Source organism: Marmota flaviventris, chromosome 8, assembly GCF_047511675.1.
Source record: "Marmota flaviventris isolate mMarFla1 chromosome 8, mMarFla1.hap1, whole genome shotgun sequence".
Lineage (NCBI taxonomy): Eukaryota > Metazoa > Chordata > Mammalia > Rodentia > Sciuridae > Marmota > Marmota flaviventris.
In genome coordinates, this window is record NC_092505.1 from 17,305,711 (window position 1) to 17,327,874 (window position 22,164).

Consider the following 22,164-nt stretch of genomic DNA (forward strand, 5'->3'; position numbering starts at 1 on the left):
CCATTCCCTACATTATAGGGCTGTATGCTTATAGTTAAATTTTGGTTTGGCAAGTGTTCCCTGTCTTCCCTGTGAGCCTCTGTGATGGTGATGTAGGTCAAGGTTTCAGCTCCCCTAGGACCCATTTTCTTTCCAGTGAAGCTGCCCCAGCTCTGCAAACTCCAGCCTTTTTTCAGCACTTCAGCCTGCCAGGCACTCATTCTGCAGACCAAGGTAGACAAACTGCCTTTTATGTTTATGACAAAGGCTCTCATCCAGGCATCTAGCCATTTAAGATGTTTTCCCCCTTGCCTAATGTTATGGACTAAATTGTAGTCCCTCAAAATTCTTTTGCCAAAGTTCAATACCCAGTACTCTCAGAATGTGATTATATTTGGAGATAGGGCCTTTATAGGTTATTAAAATGAAAGTGTTAGAACGGGACCTAATCCAGTCTGAGTTCCAAGACGAAATTTGAGATGAGGAAAATTAGGGAGAACTTGGAAGAGCGCTTTGTGTACCTTATCTATTGCTACCTTTAAGAGTGACCAAAATTGTCTGTTGTAGTGTTCTAGATGATTTTACTTAAACCACTTAGGGCTTTTTCTTTTTTTGGTATGTTTTTTGCTACTATTGTTCCTCAGATTGTTGCTGTCCCTGGCGTTGAAGGTTTCCCAGTGCTTGTTCTCTGGTAAGGTGTATTTATGAGTACTTGGGTTACCCTTTGGGCTAGGAAGTCTCCTCAATTGTATGGATTACCTTCAATGGTAATCTCTTTCAAATTCTCAGCTTCACTCTAATGGTAAGTTCAGTCTCTTATTTCAGATGTTTGCTTTAGGTGAGACACTGGCAAGAAGGCTTAAGGCCACCTGCTTCCAGAGATGCATACTGGACTCATAATAACTCACAGGTTTTTACCTAGGAAAATAGGTGCTGCACCCTCCTCCACATTTTTTCCCCAACTATCTTTCACCTTGCTCAAATAGCTACTGTATCCTTGGCAGGCACCTTCAGTTTTTGCAAGTAATTCTCTCCTTGGAGGCATGTTGTTGTATAGTTCCCCTCCTAACTTTAATTCATTCTGAAAAAATTTAGACAATTCATTTTTTGTCTACATCACTTTCTGTTTTCCCTCACTCCTTCCCCTTCCTAATCCATTCATACACAACACTTCAGTTTATGTGTACTTAATGGTGGGTTAAGGATTAAAGGGAAAGTGGCCTGGGGCGGTTACTTCAAGGTAGCACTGTTCTCATGAATAGCAAAGAAGGTTTTCATATGCATTGTATTCATTTTCTTTAGAGAACTGGAAATTTGTCCTCAGCCTCTAAACAAAAGAAAAAGTCCCGAATTGTATCTGTCTATAAAACCTCATCTCTGTGCTGTGTATTACCCTAAGACTTAAAAAAATAAGGTTCTTTTATCTTCATATCATTCAATGGTAAAGTGAATTTAAGAATGATTGACCCAATACAATGGTACACCCCTGTATCCCTGGCTACCTGGGAGCCTGAATAGGAGGATGACAAAATCAAGGCCAGTATGGGCAACTTAGACCCAGTCTCAAAAATGGAAGGGGTACTGCTAGGAGCCGAGCATTGAGCACATCCAAATTTTTTCCTATCGACTTGGGAAGCTGAAGCAGTAGGATTGCCAAGTTTGGGTCCAGCCTCAGCAACTTAGAAAAACCCTGTTTCAAAAAAAAAAAAAAAAAATCTGGCTCAGTGGTAGAATGCTCCTGGGTTCAAGACACCCAATACTAATAAGGATAAGGGAAAAAAAAAAGGAGTGAAAAATTAAAAAGCAAGGGCAACTATAGGAGTTCAGCTACAGATTTTAAAAAATCTACTTAATGGTTATCTTTGTGTATGTGTGTGTATGGTTCTGGGCTTCATACATGCTAGGCAAGAGTTCTACTACTGAGCTATGTTCCCAGCCCAATTTTTATAGTACCTTTAAGTAGCCTTAAAAATAGTACAAAGTAGAAAATAGGTGATAAAATTTAGCTTTAAAACAGTCTGCCTTCAGTCTTAAGTTTTTGTTGTTGATACATTTTTCACATGTTTTGATAACATTTTCTTAATAGAAAGTATGGAGACATTTCATACTATAGTATGTCTTAGTTTGTAATTTTTTTCCCCAAACTTGGTCAGGTAAAAGTATGATAAATATTAAAAATCAAATAAATATTAGAAAGTACCAACAAATGAAAGCTTAGTTTACCTTGAATCTCTTTACCAGTTATTACTACCAATTGTGTTCTGAAAACTTGTAGAACAAGAGACAAGATAAAAAAATTTTAAGTTTGAAGGAATTTGTAAATTTTTTAAGAGAGAGAGAGAAGAGAGAGAATTTTAATATTTTTATTTTTTAGTTTTTGGCGGACACAACATCTTTGTTTGTATGTGGTGCTGAGGATCGAACCTGGGACACACACATGCCAGGCGAGCGCGCTACCGCTTGAGCCACATCCCCAGCCCGGAATTTGTAAATCTTATGATTAGGAGAATCAGCATTCCATGTGAAAGGAATATTATAAATAAATGTATGGGGGGATAGTTGTTAACATAAAATGACCATAGCTGAGTTTGACAAATGTATAAGGCAATTAAAGAGGATAGTGGAACACATGGCTAAATGGGTAGGTTGTTTCAACATGATATGAATGTGTAGGGTGCAAGGGGAGCCTTTAATTCAAGGCCATGGAATTTAGACATTAGTAATAGATAGTAAAGAAAGAGTAAAGGTTTTTTAGCTAGCAGAAGGGAAAAGAGGGAGAAGGGAACTGAAATTGTTTAGTACAGTAAACAGCAACTGACAGATGGTGTAAGGGAAGGGAGACAGGGAAAAGGTGGCTGTAGAATTGGAGAAATTAAAAATGTAACTAAAACAGTTACTTGAGGGAAGAATGGCCCAGAAATCAAAAAGTGAGATAGTAACAAAAACATGAGATAATAGGATTGGTTAAGTAGTGACAAAATTCAAGCCAATTAATGATGGGATCGGTGAATAAATGGGAGGTTTCATGGAGAAATTTAGAGATAGGATGGTGGTAGTGGAATAGAACTTAAATGCATTCTTTATGGTTAGCATAAGTATTTAAAAAAAAAAAAGATTATAGATTTGGTTACATGGAGGGTAAGGGGAGAGAGGATGAGCATGCAGTGCCCTACCACTACATTTAGACTAGTAGGAGAGAAAGGGAAGACAGAAAGGCATTACAAATTTGTGAAGCCAGAGATTAAGGAAGATGAAGATGAAAAAAAAATGTGACAGAAAATCAGGAGAATTTAAAAGGAAGGAATTCTGAAGGTGGGGAGTGGGGTGGGTGATGGTGTATGAAACATCCTGGATCGGATAGGTCTGGGTTCACAAACACCCAAATACTTACCAGCTCTGAACTTGGCAAGACACCAACTATGAGTTGGTTTCCTGATCTATAAAATGATGACATTGGCCACATTATACCATCTTTGAGAGGAATGGAGCTTTACACACCCTCACCCCTATCCACCCCCAGCTCTGTATAATATATAAAGTGTTCAATAAATAGTTTTTCCTTATTTTCAGGACCCCCCCTCCCAACATATGAGATTCTGGCAAGCAACTAAACTAAGAGATGAGATTCTAATCATAAGCAGCTGAAGAGCTAGCCTTGCAGTTTCAGATGGTGAGAGGGTGTAGTTTCCTGGTTTTTACTGAACAACAATAGGTGGGTGACTCTTCCCTTGCACTGTTAACTGGAGCTAAAACGTTTAAGTTCAGCTATTTTTATTAATATGGACTTTAATCAAACAAAACCAGCTGTGGACTGAAGGAAGTTCTTTGTAAAGTTGTATGGAAAAACAACCCATTGTTCTAGATTTAGTTAGGTTAAACCCCCAACTAAAAATAAAGTGAATCTAGTTACAACAGCAACAATATTAAAATAAAACAAACTATTATTGATTCTACAGCCTCAATCTTCATACAATACAATATCACTGCATGAAAATAAATTAAAATTCTAAGAATTACAATGGGATTTTACCAGTTGTTTGTGTTCAAGTTCATACAACAACAACACACACACACACACACACACACACGGAAACAGCCCAGATACCAGTGATCCACAGATAGACAACTTTTTAATAATTAGAAAAATTAGTGCTCACACTATATCCTATGTGTAGAAGAAATCATTTTTACATAATGATTTTGACTTAGCTGTATACAATATTTTAAGATACTGTAAAAGATATATTTGGCACAAAGACTGTTAGATGTTTATACTGCGTAAAGTGAATCGTTTGATATCTAGCCTTTAATAGCTTAAAAAAGAAGCTTTTCCTCTATTTAGTGAAGTTAAGGCACTACTTAAGTTTCCTCTTATAATATGAATTTGTGTTATTTAAATTAAAGCAGCATTTAGAAAAATTTATAGATAGGTGTTTTCCATGGGTTGCCACCAGGAGTTGGGAAACTATGCCTGTGGGCCAAATCCTGCTTGTGCTTGCTACATTTCTATTGGGATGCAGAAATGCTCATTTTTGTGGCTGCTTTTGGGTGACAATGGCAGAGTCTAGTAGTTGTAGCAGGAGCCATATGGTTTAAAATATATACTATCTTGCCCTTTATAGAAAGTTTGCTAATCGCTAATAGTGATAATTTGATTTTGGGGGCAGAACATGTTATAGAAACCAGAAAGGACTCTAGTGAGGAGCATCAAATGCCACAGACAAGTCAAAGGGAGCAGGCTGACAAAAGGCATCTTCCCAGTGACCTGGTGTCCAGGTCCACAGCAGGCATTCGGTGAGTGCTTAATCCATTTGCTCAGTGAAAGCTGGGGCTCTGCTTTGCTACTGGGTGAAAAGAGCAGATTCCTCTGAAAATGACTTAATGGTGGCCAGAGTTGTCAAAAGTCATGAATCAACTTTTCATCTAGATTTTCCTGGAATAACAGGATATGCTGTAGCCATATTTTGTTTTTAATATGGATTAAATAATCAAAAGCAGTTCTAAAAGATACTGCTTTTTTTTTTACACAGCTTAATTGCTCTTACTATTAAGTGACCTGTTGGAATTTTCATATTCTAACACTAGTTGGAGGTTTTTATGGTTAATCAGTTCAGAAAACAGATGGTTAGACCCATTTTTTATTTCAACCATCATTCCTCAAGTGCCTTTTATGGCTCAAGCAGGTGCCAGAGGCAGGGAGTGGCAGTGAGTTCATTTCCTTATATTTTATTTACCAGATAACCACTTATTTCCTAATCCCTGATTTGCCATAAAAAGGATTGGCAACCCCATGGCTTTAACAGTGTAGGACTTGATCCAGCCCAGAATTTCAATGAATGATTTTCAGAGACAGAGATTTGAAGCCACCACTCATGCAGCAAAAGATACCTGCAAAGTTGTGTGGGCTCCACTGTTGAGCCTTGATGTCAAGGTCATGGAGCCTCTTCAAAGGAGTCTTAGGGAAAGGAAATAGCAGCAAGCATCAGTGGGGATAAAATAAGCCCATTTGGGTTTGTATTTACTTCTCAAAATTATAAGTAACACACACCAGGTGAGTCCTATGCACACCTGTGAGCCCTGGTCATTAGCTATTTCTCTTCATGTCACTTTTGGTTCTCAGAAATGAAAGTAAATACAAAGTGCAAACCCTTGGGTATAAGACCCAACCTCACTGCCTCCCTTTTGTGGGTACATTAGTGATACATGAGCAATGGAATAAGGATTATATTATAAAGAGGATTTTGGTAGAAATGAGACCAGAGAATCCTTTTGCATCTATCAGTATTTTCTTAACCTCCTAGATAACACTCTTGCACACAGGGTGTCTGCAGGTTGTATTTGCTTGATTTGTGGATTAACTTCACAATCAGTATGATGTAATAACTTTCTCTAGAAGTTAGAACATTAGTTAACATTTCACAAATATCAAAATATTTTAAAGTAATTTGATTCCTGTTCTTTAGTCCAGACAAAAGAAGCCAGATCATATTTTGGATAATGACAGAACTATTTGCTTAAAATAACAATTTTAGGTAAATCAAGTCATAAAAAACCATAATGAAATATCAATTTCATTTTGTTATGTACCTCTTTGCAAATTAAGACAAAGCAGAGTTTTATAATACTTTAATATCTGTAACAACTGTGGTTTTGGTGTATCTTAAAAGTAGAATTCTTTTAAATTATGAAGGATTTTGTGTGCTTGAAATCCTAGGGGAAAAAAGAAAACAAATCAAGGTTAAATATAATATACTAATACATATTTAAGGAAATACATATAAGCCTTTTGAATATCAAACTATATCCATTATAAGAATCATGGAGATAAAAACCATCACATATTTAATGAAATCTGTTTTATGGGGATTTAAATAAGTAAATACCAGGAGACAAGGTACTTGAAATTATGTCTAGAAAGTGAGGAAGCAGGACTGGAAGTTAAAAATAGTGTTGCTTAGGGGTATGCTACTGGCATCTAGCGGGGCAGAAGCCAGAGCTGTTGCTACACATCCTGCAGTATATGACAGCCTGCACAACACAGAGTGATGAGGCTCAGAGTTGTCAGGTTAAAAACCCAGCTGAATATAAGGTAGAATTGAAGGGGACTAACTCTGAGATAATGACTGGCAACAGAGAGAAAGAAAGGAAAAAAGGAAAAGTCTTTCTTTTCTTTCAACTTAGTTACAACATTCCTTTCAGTGTTGGGTGGGATGGGATTATTTTGTTCCATAAATTATAGGAATGAGTATGAAGTTACACATTGTTTATTCCCTAATTATATAACAATATGCTTTCAGTGTAGTAAATTATATATAAATATATGGGGATTTCGGTGATAGATTCTGGAGTAAATGAATTTTAAAAATCAAAGTTTTATATTAAATTTGTGAAATTTTTATGGAGCAATAAATCAGTGTTAAATATTAGTGTCCATTAGGCTCACAGTATTTAAAATACTAATGTCCATGCCTCACCCTAAGCTCTACTGAAAGGAAATCTAAGAATCTCTGCTCTAGAGTGTTGAGGAATTCTGGGAACCCTCTGGTTTTCAAGCGGGAGTTAAGACCTTAAAAACATTAGAAACTCCTCTTCCCTCACTATATTCCTCAAAAAAATAACCCAGAAAGTTTAATGTCACTTAAAAACTATAAAACGTAAGCAATAATGTTCTCTAAACCATCAGAGTCAGATCCTTATTGCCTTTCTAGGACTTCTAAAATCCTCTTAGCCCTAGCAGAGGATATTTCATATTCTTAAATTTCCCAAGTGCCTTTGAATAACCAAAGGCAAATCCTAGAACCACAGATCTGCTGGGAGTGATCTATTTAAAGCGTTAGGAAAACAAGGTACCTGACTCCAGCTGCACCATTTCCATCCCATATGAACTTAAGCCTTAACCTCCTCATCTATCAAATAGAGTTGAAAACTGCAGGCCTAGTGATCTTAAGGAGGCAGACTGATAATAGAATATACTATAGGAGAAAAAGAACAATATGATAAAGATCACTTCCTGTAATTGATCTACAAATGCTGAGCTACCTTATCATGCTATACCAGTGGGGGGAAGGAAGCCAGTGTTCACTTACATCTTTCTAGATGCCAGTAGTAGACAGTAATACAAAGTACATTAAAAGTGAAAATTCACAACTTCCATATGACTGCTTCATTTCCCTTCCCTATTCATATGTCCTGTAAATATACATTTAAAATACTCACATTTTCACTCATTGTAGGGGCTTTAGATGAAGAACTACCCTTCCTGTTTGTGGAAAATAAGAGACAGGATTTACTGCATTATCACCTCCCATTCTGAAACACTATCCTCATTTAGTTAACATTACCTCCATACATTTTATCAGCAGGAAGATGAATATTTATGTTAGCCAATAACTATAACCAAATTTCTTGTATTTATAGGCAATATTCACAGAGAAAGCCATGCAACAAAGTACCCATGAGTGAAGCCCTGTGCATCTAAATGTAGCCCATGGCTAATATACTAATGATTTTTGTGCAATTATTGCTATGTAACTTAATATATTAACATTAAGCATTTTGAAAGCTTAATTATTATAATCTCAAAATTCACTTTTATTAATAGAAAGATTTACATGTGACTGGGGTTGCAGTAGAATTCCAATAAATTTTAAAAGCTGTAGACTTAATGAACAGGAGGAAAGGTGTCAAGGAATAAATATACTCCTTTCCAAAATATTATCTGGTTTTGTAGAGACATTAATTCAAAAAAGCATTAAACTCCTTCACTGCTTATGTAATATGAGATCTCTCTGCTCAAAACCCTCCAATTATTTTCATCTTTCTCAATAAAATGGAAGTCCTTGCAACTGCCTGGGGGTCGGGTGGGATGGGGTGGGGTGGTGGCTACACATTCAGGCTACCCCGCTCTTCTGAACTCACCTCCTTTGCTACTCCTAGTCCTGATAACTTGGATTTCACCCTGGATTTGTACTGGGATATTATGAGGGGTGGGACCAGGCATCTGGGAACAGGAAATCAATGGTAGCTAAGTCTTCAAAAGATGTAGATGACAGTGTATCTGAAACCATGGCAGCTGGGAATAGAGGAGAGAGCCCTTAGACTCACAGTAGGGACTGCCATGTCCATATGTACAGGAAGGACAGTCACAAATCAAGCACACATAAACAGGGACTTTGGTGATCTCATTCATATCTCATATACCAATGACTCCTACATTTCCATCTCCAGTGAAACTATTTCCCCAAACTCCAAAATCGAATATTCAGATACTTAATGATTAGCTATACTTGGAAGTCTAATAAGTTTATTGAGTATTAAAATTCCAAATACTGCAGACCTCTTCATCTACCCTACCACCACTTCCAAGGCCACTCCTCCTAAAATGTTCCAAACTTCCATAAATGGAAACTCTATCCTTCTCATAACCTTGAAGCTACCTTCCATTGCTTTCTTTTTCTCACAGCCCATATCCAACAGATCAGCAAATAGTTAAACACACACACACACACACACACACACACACACACATCTCCAGAATTCTATCACTTTTCAACATCTCCAACACTGCTGCTTTGGTACCAACTGCTATTTTCTTTCTTTTTTTAATTGGCACATTATTAGGTATAATAGTAGGATTCATTATGCCATATTCATAAATGCAATTAACATAATTTGATCAGTCTCATTCCCCAGTATCTTCCCTTTCTTTCTCCTCCTCCCTCCCCAAATCCAGCTACCATTTTCTCTTGCCTTGAGTATTGCAGTAGCTTCCTAACTGGTCATGAGGTAACACCCCTTGTTACCTCATGGTTTACTCTAAACAGAGCAGCCAAATGGAACTTTTGAAGAATTAGGTAAGATCATGCTATTCTTCCACTCACAGCCCTCCAATGACTTCCTATTTTAACTAAGTACCAACATTTAACTGCTCAAAACTTCCTGGGAAGGTCTCCATACAATCTGACCTCTTTTGTATACTCATCTCCTTCTATCTGTTTCCTATATTCTGTTCAAGTCACACTGATCTCCTTGATATCCCTTAGACATTTTAGCCATGTTTGGTCTTAAGCTCTACTACAGTTTGAATTCTGGATGCCCCCAAAGGTCCATATGTTGAAAGCTTGGTTCCTAGCATGCAAAGCTCTTGGGAAGTGGTAGAATCTTTAGGAGGTGGGGCCAAGTGTGATGCAATTAGTCATTGAGGACAGGCACAAAAAGGAGATATTGGAAGATATTCCCTCTTCTTCCTCTCTCTTTTGCTTTCTGGCCCCCATGAAGTGAACAGATTTGTCCAACCTCACACCCCCTGCCTCAACATGCTGCCTCACCACAGGCCCAAAAGCAACCAGGTCAACTGATCTTAGACTGAAACTTGTAAAACATTTTCTGTCTTTAACCTGATTATCCCAGATATTTGTTATAGTAATGGAAAGTTAGCTCACTCAAGCTCTTTCTGTTTCCTGCCATGAACATTCTTTTCATGGATATCTGCATGACTTGCTCTCTCACCTCCTAAGGTCTTTCTCAGACATCGCCTTTGAGGGAAGCCCTTCCTGACTATCCTATTTAAAATAATTTTCATTCCTACCTTGTGCATTCCCTATCCTCTTACTTGCTTTATTTTTCTCCATATTGCTTAACACAATCTGACATACTGTATACTACACATATTTGTTGACTTTCTGCCTTTCTTTACTAGTATATAAGTTCTATTAAGCAGTATTTTGTGAACTTTTTTGGTCTTGTTTTGTGTACTACTATTTTGCCAGTCCTTAAAACATTGTTGTCAAATAGATAATTAAATGTAAAAAATGACCTAGTAAAATTTTATTTAAAAAATTTAAATTTAGCAAAATGCAGTAAATGCATATATATTTTAAAATAGTACTAAGGGAATGCTTATAATGTCAAATTAATGCCCATGATTCTTCTCTTGGTAATTACTCATCATTTACAAAAAGGCATGAGGCATGAGGCAGAATGTATTCTTGACATATTTGAGAAACTCCCTAGAAATACACCTACAGAAATAACCCAATATCCCACTTTTGACTGTAAACAGATAAATAATAGAATAACAGTGGATATAGGGAAAGGCATGCATTTTAAGAAAATATACTTACTGGAAGGAAGTTTCTTCTACAAAAAGAATAAGTATATAAATCATTAATGCAAGAATTCATATGGGATGACAGATTTATTTAAATACAAGTTTGCTTAATGTCTTTTTAATCTCAATCCTCACTTGCTGACATTTATACCTTCTAAATCAAGGGTTGGCAAACTTTCAGCAAATATTTTAAGCTATGTTGTCCCAGAGGCAAAAGTAAGGATACTATTTAGGTACTTATAAAACAAGAAAGAAAATAAATGTCCAAATTTTTATTGATAAAATTTAAAGTATAATAATAAAGTTTTATAATACAAGTCCTAATAGTTGGAAAAATAGAACTCATTGTGAGGGATATCATTTCTTTTAATTAGGATTCAAATTAGTGTTTCCTATCATTAAATAATTGCAAACTTTTATCTTTAAAAGTTTTGGGGCCTCAGAAAATCAGGTGGGGGGCCAGATTTGTCTCTGGGTCAAAATTTGCCAACTTCTGTCCTAAACACAAGTTCAAGAATATGGTTCTCTTGGGTAGGTTTTCTCCCAGATGAAAAAGTGAATAACATTATTAGCTAATAACCCTTAATATACAAATTAACTCTTTAATTCAGTATTTGAAGAAAAATTTGTTTGCCAGCTCCTCATTAAAAATACTCATACAAACAAATAAAAAAAGACTCATACAGGGTCTGGGGTTGTGGCTCAGTGGTAGAGCGCATGTGTGAGGCACTGGATTAGATCCTCAGCACCACATATAAATAAATAAAATAAAAGTATTATGTCTATCTACAATGAAAAAGTTTTTTAAAAAATACTTATACAGGCATTCATTGCAAGTATAAATACAGACTACAAGAATTTTGAATAAGTAATCTTATTTGCAGTACTTTCACTGGTGACCAGCAGGGGGTCTCGGCTAGAGTCCATTCATAAAATTACATTATGTGGGATTAAATTGAAGCAGTATAAACAAGAATAATACTATTAGTTCACAGAACAATTGTTCTTATTTATAGGGAATGTCCTTGAATCCATGTTTATGGAAATACTTTATTACATTCAATATCTATTTATAAATATTATTTAAAACTCCTCTTAAATTTAATTTTTATTTTGGTATAAATTATTTTTAAACCCATATTCTAAAATTAATGCTCTTTATAAAATAGTGGGTCTAATATTTAATTCATGCTATGAATTTATTTATTATTCCATTTAAAGATTCAACTTATACACTATTGCCAAAGGACCTAATGGAGTTCTACAGTTTTGAGATGATTTTAAAGACTGGAAATAAAGAAATACATTAGGAGAATAAAACATTATTTTTAAATCTCACCCACTATTCTATCATCAAATGGGTGCTGAAGTTACAACTTTCTTCAAGTTTAACTTGAACTAAAAACCTTGTATGGAAGTGTCTCCAATACTGTAGGTTTCTAGTTTTGATTAAACAATGATCTTCTACAGTTGTGCTAAACTTGACATTCAACATTTCACTGTTCAACACTGATAAAAAAGTTCTCTGGTTTATTTCAATAAAATTGCTTATAAAAATTGAAATACTCAATTCCTAATTTAAAATAAGAGGGTCTAGCATGCACATAAATATACCACAATCTATATTGAATGTCTGTCTCTACACTATGCCACTCCAAGGATACCACTCACACATGCTATGGTGTTGCTTAGAATTTTGCAACATGACTGCTTTGTTCTTTTTTCTCCAAGATGCTTCACAACCCACCTGCATATTACCTTGAGCATCTTCTATAGCAGAAAATCAGTGAAAAAAAATATTCTCCAGAGTTTGTTAGGACTTTTTAGAAGAAACAGCATTTCATAAGAAGACTATATCCAAAGGAAATTGTGTTATCAAAGAAGGGTGAAATTCACTTACTTGAAAAGTAGCCTTTTCTCTGAGCATAGCACACACCAAGGCCACACACAGAAATCACTAAGGCCACAACTACTACAGCTGCTATGATGCCACTTATGTTGAGATCATCTGGAAGTGAAATATACCATGCATAAATTCACATCACATAGATGGACAGACTTCATCATTAAGTTGAAAGGACTCAACAAACTCCACTTTGCAGCTATGCTAAAAAGCATAGTTTCAAGACTTTGAAGCCTGTTCAACAATTCCAAGGCATAGCACAAAATTGATTGAAAATGTTGACAGAACTAAGTTTCGCAAGAGTCTTAAATTTTTAAAAGTCCTGTGGTCAAGAAAGAGAATGTATGACATTCTTTTGCATTCATTTGGAAATGTAGTAATTCAGAGTTAAATATCAGGTTAGAAACTATCTTTTTCCATATTTTTATTGGTTCATTATAATTGTACATAATGAGTTTGTTGTTACATATTCATACATTGCACACAATAGAAGCAATCTTTGAAGTTGGATGATTTGAAATATTCTATTGTGGCTCCTCTGCCACCAATTTTACTTTAAATTCTTCTATATCATCCTATGTGTCAATTTCACAAATAATGAAAAACTCAGTCTCTAAGAGAGCAGATGCCACTGCTATTCTATAAAACTGTCAGAAAGACCTTCCTTCTTGAATTGACTGGTTGTGTTGTATGTATGTGTGTATCACATACATATGTACCACTAAATTGTTATCCCATGGAGTTTAAAATAAATTAAACTCAATGAAGCAAACACACTTTTCTCTTTGCTATAAAGTTAACTCTTCTCTATCCTAATACAAGTAGATTTTTTGGACTAAGTTTGGAATTGCTACCATGTTACAAACTTATGAGTTTTTTTCTGGATTGATTCTATTACCCAATAATTAAATTATTAAACTTCCAAGCTTAATACTTCTGCAAATTGGACACTGTATCAAAGATACCCTTTATTCAAGTCATTAATAAAATGATGAGCATAACTGTTCCTCAACAATGTAACAGACTTATAGATACCTTCCTTCATATACCACAATTTACCAGTATGCCTGGAATGTGTGATTCAAGGAATGTATAAATCCTAACACTATTACATCACATTTTTCCATCCTGACTACAGGAATTTCATGACCCACACTCTTGTTATTCAGATACATTTTTTTTTGCATTTATTAAAGAAGCGATTCCTAAAGAGTTACACCCCTTGTCCAACGTTGAGGCTCAAACCCAAGAGATCTTGTGCATGCTAAGCAAGTGCTATACCACTGAGCTATACCCCAAGCCCTTAAAAAAAATTTTTTTTTTCTAAACAGGAGACATGATAGATGAATCTTCCAAAAGGCTAATTTGACCAGAGTAAAAAACACCAATTACTTGGTATAGATTCAGCTCATATTTGGTTGGCCACTGAGAGGTCAAGGTCAATGAAATTCTCCTATTTATTTACTTGATTAAAAAACAGAAAAGAGGGCCAAAAATCCATAGTAATCAGAATTAAGGAAAAATTAAGTCAATAGCTAAATGAATTCCTGAGAACCAAACTGTGCCTACTATTTTTTATAGTAGCCAATAAATTTGACATCTACAAAGTATTCAAGTCTAATGGTTATTACAAAAACAAATCCTTTTAGTTTGCAATGAATTTGACATCTATGAAAGATTAACCTTAAAAGAAAAATTCTGACAAAAAATCCTTTCAGCCTGTAAGTGCTAAATCATGCAGTGGACTTTAAGTTGTTTTCTTCAATGGAATGGAAGATAGAAGAGTAGTAAGTTAGAGGTAAGCTGTTTTCATCCAATTGCTATTTTCTGTGAGATATTGAGCAAGACATACAACTCAGTGAAGAGAAAATGTAGCAATAGATATTTTTGTATTCTTGAAAAGTTTTGTATTCTTTCGCTGAAAAAAAATTTTTTTAAAAGAAGAAGGCCACCATTAAAGGAAGGTATTATTATTCTCACTGAAAGGAACCAGACTGCTAAAAGGCCAAGGAGGAAGCTGTACAATAAACCAGTCTGGGAATGATCAGCAAATCCATGTTTGATTTTCCTTCTATGCTTCAAAAAGAATTTCTTTAAGAGAGTTAACAGATTCTGGTTTTCATTACAAAATACCAGGGGTATGTCATGAAGAAAATGAATTTATATTTATTTCAGAAGAAGAAAATTAATAAACCAAAGTTGTGAAACACTGAGGCTCAATGAATGAGCATTAAACAAACTAATTTTAACATTTAAGCTAACTCACACCTAGAAAGAAAAGATGCATAGAAATCATGTACAAATTAAATCAGTAACCAGGGAAACAAACTTTTAAATTCGTGCACCCCCATATCTGCAGTGATCTATATTCACTGAAAAAGTGAATTTCTGCTCCATAAAGTTGAGGACAAGTTCCTGCAACCAGGCCGACCCTCAATATTCTGTTTTAGGGTGCAGCCATCCTGAGTGAACTTTAACCCCTTGGTGCCATTTCTAGCACATCCCTTCATCACACACAACTATATTCAAAACACTGGCTGTTTTTTTTTAAATATATATATTTTTATTTGTAGGTGGACACGGTGCCTTTATTTTTATTTATTTATTTTTATGTGGTGCTGAGGATTGAACCCAGTGCCTCATCCACACTAGCATTCTAGCCACAACCCCAACCCCTCAAAACACTGACTCCTACTACAAGGAAGAATTAAGTCAAAATATTGAAAATTAAATTTAAAGGGCTGGGGATGTGGCTCAAGCAGTAGCGCGCTCGCCTGGCATGCGTGCGGCCCGGGTTCGATCCTCAACACCACATACAAACAAAGATGTTGTGTCCGCCAAGAACTGAAAAATAAATATTTAAAAATTTATTAAAAAAAAGAAAATTAAATTTTAAAAAAATAATGTGTTTTGAAACTTATATTACTTAGAAAAGATTATTAAGTGCTAATTTATTGAACTCTAAAATTAAAAGTTATTTTGTGATATGTAGCATATGTGTGGCAGTTATGTTTTATAGCAACCTAGGTCTTAGGTATTCCACGTCTTTTTAGAGAGACTACTCTGCCATATGTATAATTAGAAAAAATTATCAACAACTCTTTAACATAGCTGAAACTTATATAATGCTCATAGTGTGCAAGCACTGTTCTAACACTTTCAAACATGGAGTACTTTAATCTTCATAGCAGCACTGTGAGGAATATATATTACTACTTCCATTTTTGGGAAACGAAGCATAAAGGTTGAATAACTTGCTTAAGAGGAGTCAGCTAATAATTGGCAGAGCTGTAAAATGAACTCCCATACAGACTCCTGGATCCACAGCAATTTACAATTTACAATAAGACACTTAGCTTTTGTTTGAAAGATTACTCAGAAGAGCGTATTTTAAAAACATTTACTTGAAAAATTAAAACATTTGTTAAATATAATGCTGAATATTCTTGGCTTGATTGGAAGACAGATTAAAAATAGCATTTCTGCTTCTTTGCTATATCAAGATAATTTTCAACTTTACCACCTACTTATCTCTCAAATCACTCAACCCTTTCTTACCCTTTGCTCCTTCTACCCCCCACTGGCACTCTGTAACTGCAAACCATTTCCTCTTCCAATATCTCATGCTTACCTACTTGCATTCGTTTCCCAGGACACCTGCTATATCCAACAGAATTTTGGGCTTCACAGAAGTATTCTCCACTGTCGAGCTTGGAAACAGTGTTAAATTGCTATTTGTGGAAGGAAAAAAAATATATATATATATACTTTAAAAGTACAAATCTCAAAGTAGGCTCTTAACAACCACATTCCTTGGATTTATCATTAAGCTAGTCTTTCTTTTTTAATGACTCAAAACTTTACATTTTTATTGTGGATTCAAAAATCTACCATAACTTCAAGGAGTAAATAGCTAAACCTCCTGTTTAATTTGAGGAAGTTTTTGTTCTGTTTGCTTTCTTTTGCAATACAAAGAAAGCAGTATGTTTATGAAGGCAGTGGGCATTTTTAAAAGTTTACAGCATCCAACAGTAGCATTTCTAATTCCTGGGAAGCACCACTTACCAATGATGGCCTCTCTGTCAATGTACTTTCTAACTCAAAAGCAAATTCACTGCAGCAGAAAATAATGAATATTTACTCTGAAGAGCCAGAGTTACCACCAGGAAGTAGCTCAAGGCCTAGGAAATCTTCATGGTGCTGTTCACAGGATTATAAATTCTAACAATTGCAGAAGTCTTGAAAATTCTGTAAAGATAAGGTCCAGACCTTGCTCCTTCTACTCCCTACCAAAGCAACTGAAAGGTAAGACCTTTATATGATAGACTTAATGATTTGGAGTTTGTAGCCTTGGGGAATTTCTGGAAAGAATTGAAAGCAAACAGGAAGGAAGGAAGGGAAGGGAGGAGCGAAGGAGGGAAAGAAAAAGGGAAGGGGAGAGGGAGGGAAGGAGGTCCTGAACACCTTAAAGGACCTTGCCAGGACCCCTACAGAGGGTGTGGGGGTACTCAGAATTATTCTTTCAGGACCCTCCTGGTCATATGCTCAGTACTGCAGAGGTCATTGCTGACCTCAGCCATGGGAGCCATGAACCTTTGAGGAGCACCTCCCCATTGTCTTGGATCTTTCTGGAACATATTTTCCTAAGTTAGCCAGGGCTTTGATCTGTTAACACCTTTCCTTTTTCACATTTCTTTACCTACTTCCTATGTCCTTTTTTTTTTTTTTTTTTTTTTTAAGTACTTCAACATGGTGGAACAGAAAGCCTTCCCAGGCCTGTTTTCACTTTATAGAATCATCTCTCCATCCCCAGAAAGCCAGAATCCTTTTAGAATCTTCACCATAAACTCAGGGCCATGGTAATGGATAAATAATAAGGTAGACTAAAACCCCAAATGATCTTCCAGCCTATTACTGGTACGTAAAAGGAAGTCACTGGCATCTATACACTAAAGTCTTTGTTTCTCACAAAAGAAGCCATCCTAGTTCAAGCCAGGGCTCTCCTTTGGCCTCATAGGATATTTCAAGGGTTCAGGCTCCCTGAGAAAAGTGAATCTATGTCATTTCAGACTTGCCTTGGGGCTTTTATCACCTGCTCTGAGAAAAAACAAATTTGAAATGTAAATATAGCACAGTGTGACCGCAGGTTTTCTGCCCAGTTTCTCAGTGTAAAATCGCTGGGACCTGCTGACTGCTAAAAGGGCCAAAGCAGGGCCTTTTTCAAGCAGTGGCCACATCTACTGATATACTTTATTATTTGGCTACTGCATCAAATTGGTTTATGTATCAGAAGATCTAGTTTTTAAATGTTATTGTGTACTACTAGGTAGAAGGAATGAAAGACACTTTACATGCTGTCTTCAAAATTCACAAAATTGTTGTTATTACCTCTCCTTTAAGGTTTTGGTTTTTTTTTTTCCTTTTATTTGTTTGTTTCGTTTTGATATTGGTGCTTGTAGTGATCCTGTGTTGCTAGAAATTAGACATTTTAAAATTGACATATATTATTATTTTGATAGGAAAAATATTTCAAGCTCATTGACTTTTTTTTTTCTTTTTGGTGGCACTTGGGGATTAAACCCAGAGCTGTGCACAAGCTAGGAAGCAGTCTATCACTGAATTACATCCCCAGACTTTTAAATTTTATTTTGAGACAGGTACCCAAGATGGCCTTGAATATGAGATCCTCCTGCCTCAGCTTCCGGAGTAGCTGAACCACCATGTGCGCCACTTCACCTGGCTCAATGACCTTTCTTCTTTCCTACCACTAGCCTTAAAAGTCACATAAAAAAGTAAAAATGCTCTTTATTTTAAATGTCATGAGCATTAAGGGATTACTTACAGACTCTCATCAGGAGCCCTAGAAAGATCTTTCAATTAGAATCTTTTCAAGGAGGAAACGATAAAAAAATCTGGGGACTAAACAAAGTAATAGATAACTAAGTTACAGAGACACTGCTGATGAGCTAGAGTCATGGAAAATTTTAATGATGCACACATCTACCACAGGTTGACTGGTCACTGTTTTTACAAGGTTAGTGCCAGGGTCAGGGTATCTCCAAGTGAGCTTTAGTTCATTGCCCTAGTGTTGTATATTGCAACTGCCCTTAGTAACTTTCCAGGCCAGAAAGGTAGCTATAAAGAACTGCTGGGTGTATCATCAGAAAGCAGTATTTGCCTGCCTCAGGTCACTTTTGTGCTCAGCTCTCCGGTTCCCTGTACTGTCTTCTCATCTCACATAGCAGTTCTTTCCATCACTTCTTGGTACAGGTACCATCATCATCTTCCCTGCTACCTTTCTTCTCTCCACTTAGCAAGCAATGGTATCAGTCTTCTATTCTCCATGTTATGGTTTGGCGATAAGGTGTTCCCCAAAAGTATCTGTGTCAATGTAGAAGGTGAAGTGACTGAACTGAGAGAGCTGTAACCTAAACAGTCCATCCTAGTTTGAATAGACTAACTAGGTAGTAGTTCAGTAGTTCGCCTGAGGCAGGTGGGGCATGGACAGAGGAGGTGGGTAGCTAGAGGAACACCCTGAAGGGTTCATTTTCCCATTGCCTGTCCTTCCCCGCCAGTCCTCATTTCCTGAATACCATGAGCTGAGTGGCTTTCCTCCACTGCTGCCCTTCTACCATGATGTTCTGCTTCACCTTGGTCCTACAGCAATGGAGTTACCAACCATGTACCCAACCTCTGAAACTGAGCCAAAATAAACTTTTCCTCCTCTAAGGTTTTCTTTTTGGATATTCTGGTCACAGAAACAAAAGGCTGACTAGCATATCCCAACATCTTAAGTTCTAATAATATTTTTATCCAGATGCCAGGCGGTTATTAGACCAATACTTGAAATGATCTTACCAGAGTTCCAGATTTTGTATTCATTGTATATGAGCTGTTGCTGCTTTGGGAGCCAAGTTTTGGATTTCCTAGTAAACGGTTACCATCCTTAAACCATGTATATTCAGGAGCTGGAATCCCTTCCTTATCTTGACATCGTAGCTCTACCACAGTTCCACTCAGAGCAGAAGTGGGTACTTCACAGGATGGTACTGCTGGAGCCACTGAACAATGAAGTCAAACAGTAATGGTTACATAAAAGCTGAACATGGATTTTAATAGCCAGGAAAGATGTACTTACAGAGCACTTGTAATAGAGACTGGCTACTTATTTAACAGATCCATTTCCTTTCTTCTTGGGCACATAGTAGACCACATTTGCCAGCCCCTTTGCTACCAGATGGGGTCATATGCATGAGTTCAAGGCAATGGAGTGTGGATAAAAGTTATATAGTTGTTTCCAGGCTTGATCTATAAAAACTCCCTGCATGATTCTCCATTCATTCCCTCAACTTGTCCCATCCCACTAACAAGCAGTTGCCAACATCCATGTTAACCTTGGAAAGCCATGTACTGAAGATGCCAGACCTACATTCAGCTGAGTCTGTAATTACTCATGAAGTAGAGTAATTGGTTACACCACCACCCCTTCCCCAATCATTTAAGCTTTACTTATGTGAGAAAGAAACTTTAATTTTGTTAAGTCACTCAGAGCTCAGGGCTCATTTGTCATAAAAGAAAGCGTTATCTAATTCAATAACTATTCATTTTTAGATAAATAATCTCTTCTGTTTTCCTCACCAGTGATTTAATGTTTATTACCAACTATATTCAAAAGAAGTCAGATATAAAGGTATTTTTTCAGGCCTGGTACCAAACAAAAATCCTATTCTATCTATAATTGACCAAGTTAGAAAATACCAACTCCTGGAATTAGGGTTATTCTGATCTCTGAAACTTGGAAAGTAAAACAGACTTTATTATTAGGTGACCCAATATCCAGGAAAACCCAGAACTATCTAAAATAGGCAGAATTCTAAGATGGTCCCCCAGGATCCCTGTCTTTAGGGGTACATACACATTCTCTCAGTTATTTAGCCAAATCCTAATGTAGGTACTACTGTGGAGGGATTCTGTAGATGTAACTAAGGTCCCAAGTATATGTGGTCTTTAAGATACGGAGATTTCATAGATGGCTTTGACCTAATCACAGAAGCTCTTGAAAGTCAGAGAGCTTTCTCTTCCTAGTTACATAAGGGAAAGCCAGAGATGTAAAGCACAAGAAGGATTCAACAGGCTTTTGCTGCACTGAAAACAAAAGGGACCAAGTGGCAAGGAGTATAGGTGGCCTTAAGAATTGAGTAAGGCCCCCAGCTGATAACTAGCATAGAGGGGGATCTATACCACAAGGAAATAAAATTAACTAACACCAAGAATGAGTTTGGAAATGGATTTTTCTCAGAGCTTCAAGGCAAAAATTCAGCCCAACCAGCACTTTGATTTCAGCATTTTGATAACCTTAAGCAGAACCCAGCCCTGTTACTGGATTTCTGATCTCTAGAACTATGAACTTAAAAAAAAAAAAAAAAAAAAAAGAGTGTTCTTTTGATCTGTTGAGTTTGCAATAATTTGTTACACAGCAGTAGAAAATGAATATACAGACTGAATCTACTGCAAGGTTTTCTGAATTAAAATTTCTTTCTACTTGCATATCACTAGTATTTCAGGAGGAACCTGAGCAATATTAAAAAAAGGAAAAGGAGTTATTTAATTTCCTTTACTTGGTAGCTTATGCTAACACCAATGATCTATTCCTCTACAAAGCACTGTTATGAGCTAATAATGTGTACCAGTGATTATCATACTAATCAAACATCCTGGCTATGGAGTTAACCCCATCTGAATCCAAATCCTAGTCTAGACATTTATTTAACTGTGTGACACTTGGGCAATCATTTAACTTCTATTTCCTCATCTATAAAAATCAGATTGTCAGTGAAGATTAAATAAAATCACATTCATGAAAGGACCTACTACATATTAGCTGCAAATAAAAGCTAATTTTGTTCCTTTACCAAACCACTTCCAATTCTTCCCTTGATCTACTTTTTTGTTTGTTCTATTGCTTTTCCATAATATCATGTGATATCACTTTAGATGGTAACAAAAATAGCACAAATACTGAAAACTATTGAAAAAGTCATGGGAAATATTCTCCCACATACAGAGTAGGACTTTAGGAATTATCTTTATTAAACCAAAAGAAGTTTTGTGATAAATGAGTTAATAAAAATAATGAAATTTCAGCAACCAACCAGGTGTTAGGAAAAAACAGCCCAGACCACCTTGTTGGGATCCTGTAACTTTACTGGCTGTGACTCCCAGTTAATGTTAGTATGTTCGTGGACCAGTGTCATTGCCCCCAGAGCTGGAGGGATGAGGACGGAAGTGGGTGACAAGAGTCACACACACACATGCATATTACCTAGTACTTCCAGAGTGACTGTATCCTCTTCCAGGTTTTGGCCTTGCTCGGATGGGGCACTAACTTCACAACGATATTTCCCAGCATCACTTCTTGTCACATTTTTGATTCGTATACTGAAATCTATCATCTCAGCTCGATCTTTAAAATCACCTTCAGAAAATGAAGACAATAATGTTAGTAATAATGTAAGTAACTTTCTGTGCAACATCCTCCTTAAATCACTCCATTCAGTAACTAAAACACACATTTTCCTACCAGCAAGTTCACTTTTAAACCTTAAAAATTGTACATGCATGCTGTTACTTTAAATTTCTTTATTTAGCTGGGCATGATGGCACACTCTTGTGT

At 36.3% G+C, this 22,164-nt stretch overlaps 1 protein-coding gene across 3 annotated transcripts in view; it reads right to left on the bottom strand.

Annotated features, from left to right (window-relative positions):
• Nucleotides 1-3,902: 3,902 nt before the first annotated feature.
• Nucleotides 3,903-22,164, bottom strand: part of Jam2 (junctional adhesion molecule 2) — a 56,397-nt gene continuing 38,135 nt past the window's right edge. For 2 of the 3 annotated variants that reach the window (XM_071615117.1, XM_027929292.2), the window contains 7 exons: nt 21,814-21,966; nt 19,350-19,552; nt 16,123-16,222; nt 12,489-12,596; nt 10,602-10,617; nt 7,696-7,738; nt 3,903-6,189 (listed from right to left, as the gene is read on the bottom strand). In XM_071615117.1, coding sequence (XP_071471218.1) covers nt 6,157-6,189; nt 7,696-7,738; nt 10,602-10,617; nt 12,489-12,596; nt 16,123-16,222; nt 19,350-19,552; nt 21,814-21,966 — 656 coding nt within the window. In that variant the 3' untranslated portion in view covers nt 3,903-6,156. Of the gene's footprint in view, nt 6,190-7,695; nt 7,739-8,397; nt 8,552-10,601; nt 10,618-12,488; nt 12,597-16,122; nt 16,223-19,349; nt 19,553-21,813; nt 21,967-22,164 lie in introns of those variants that run through there. The other variant, XR_011708304.1, reaches the window with a different exon arrangement.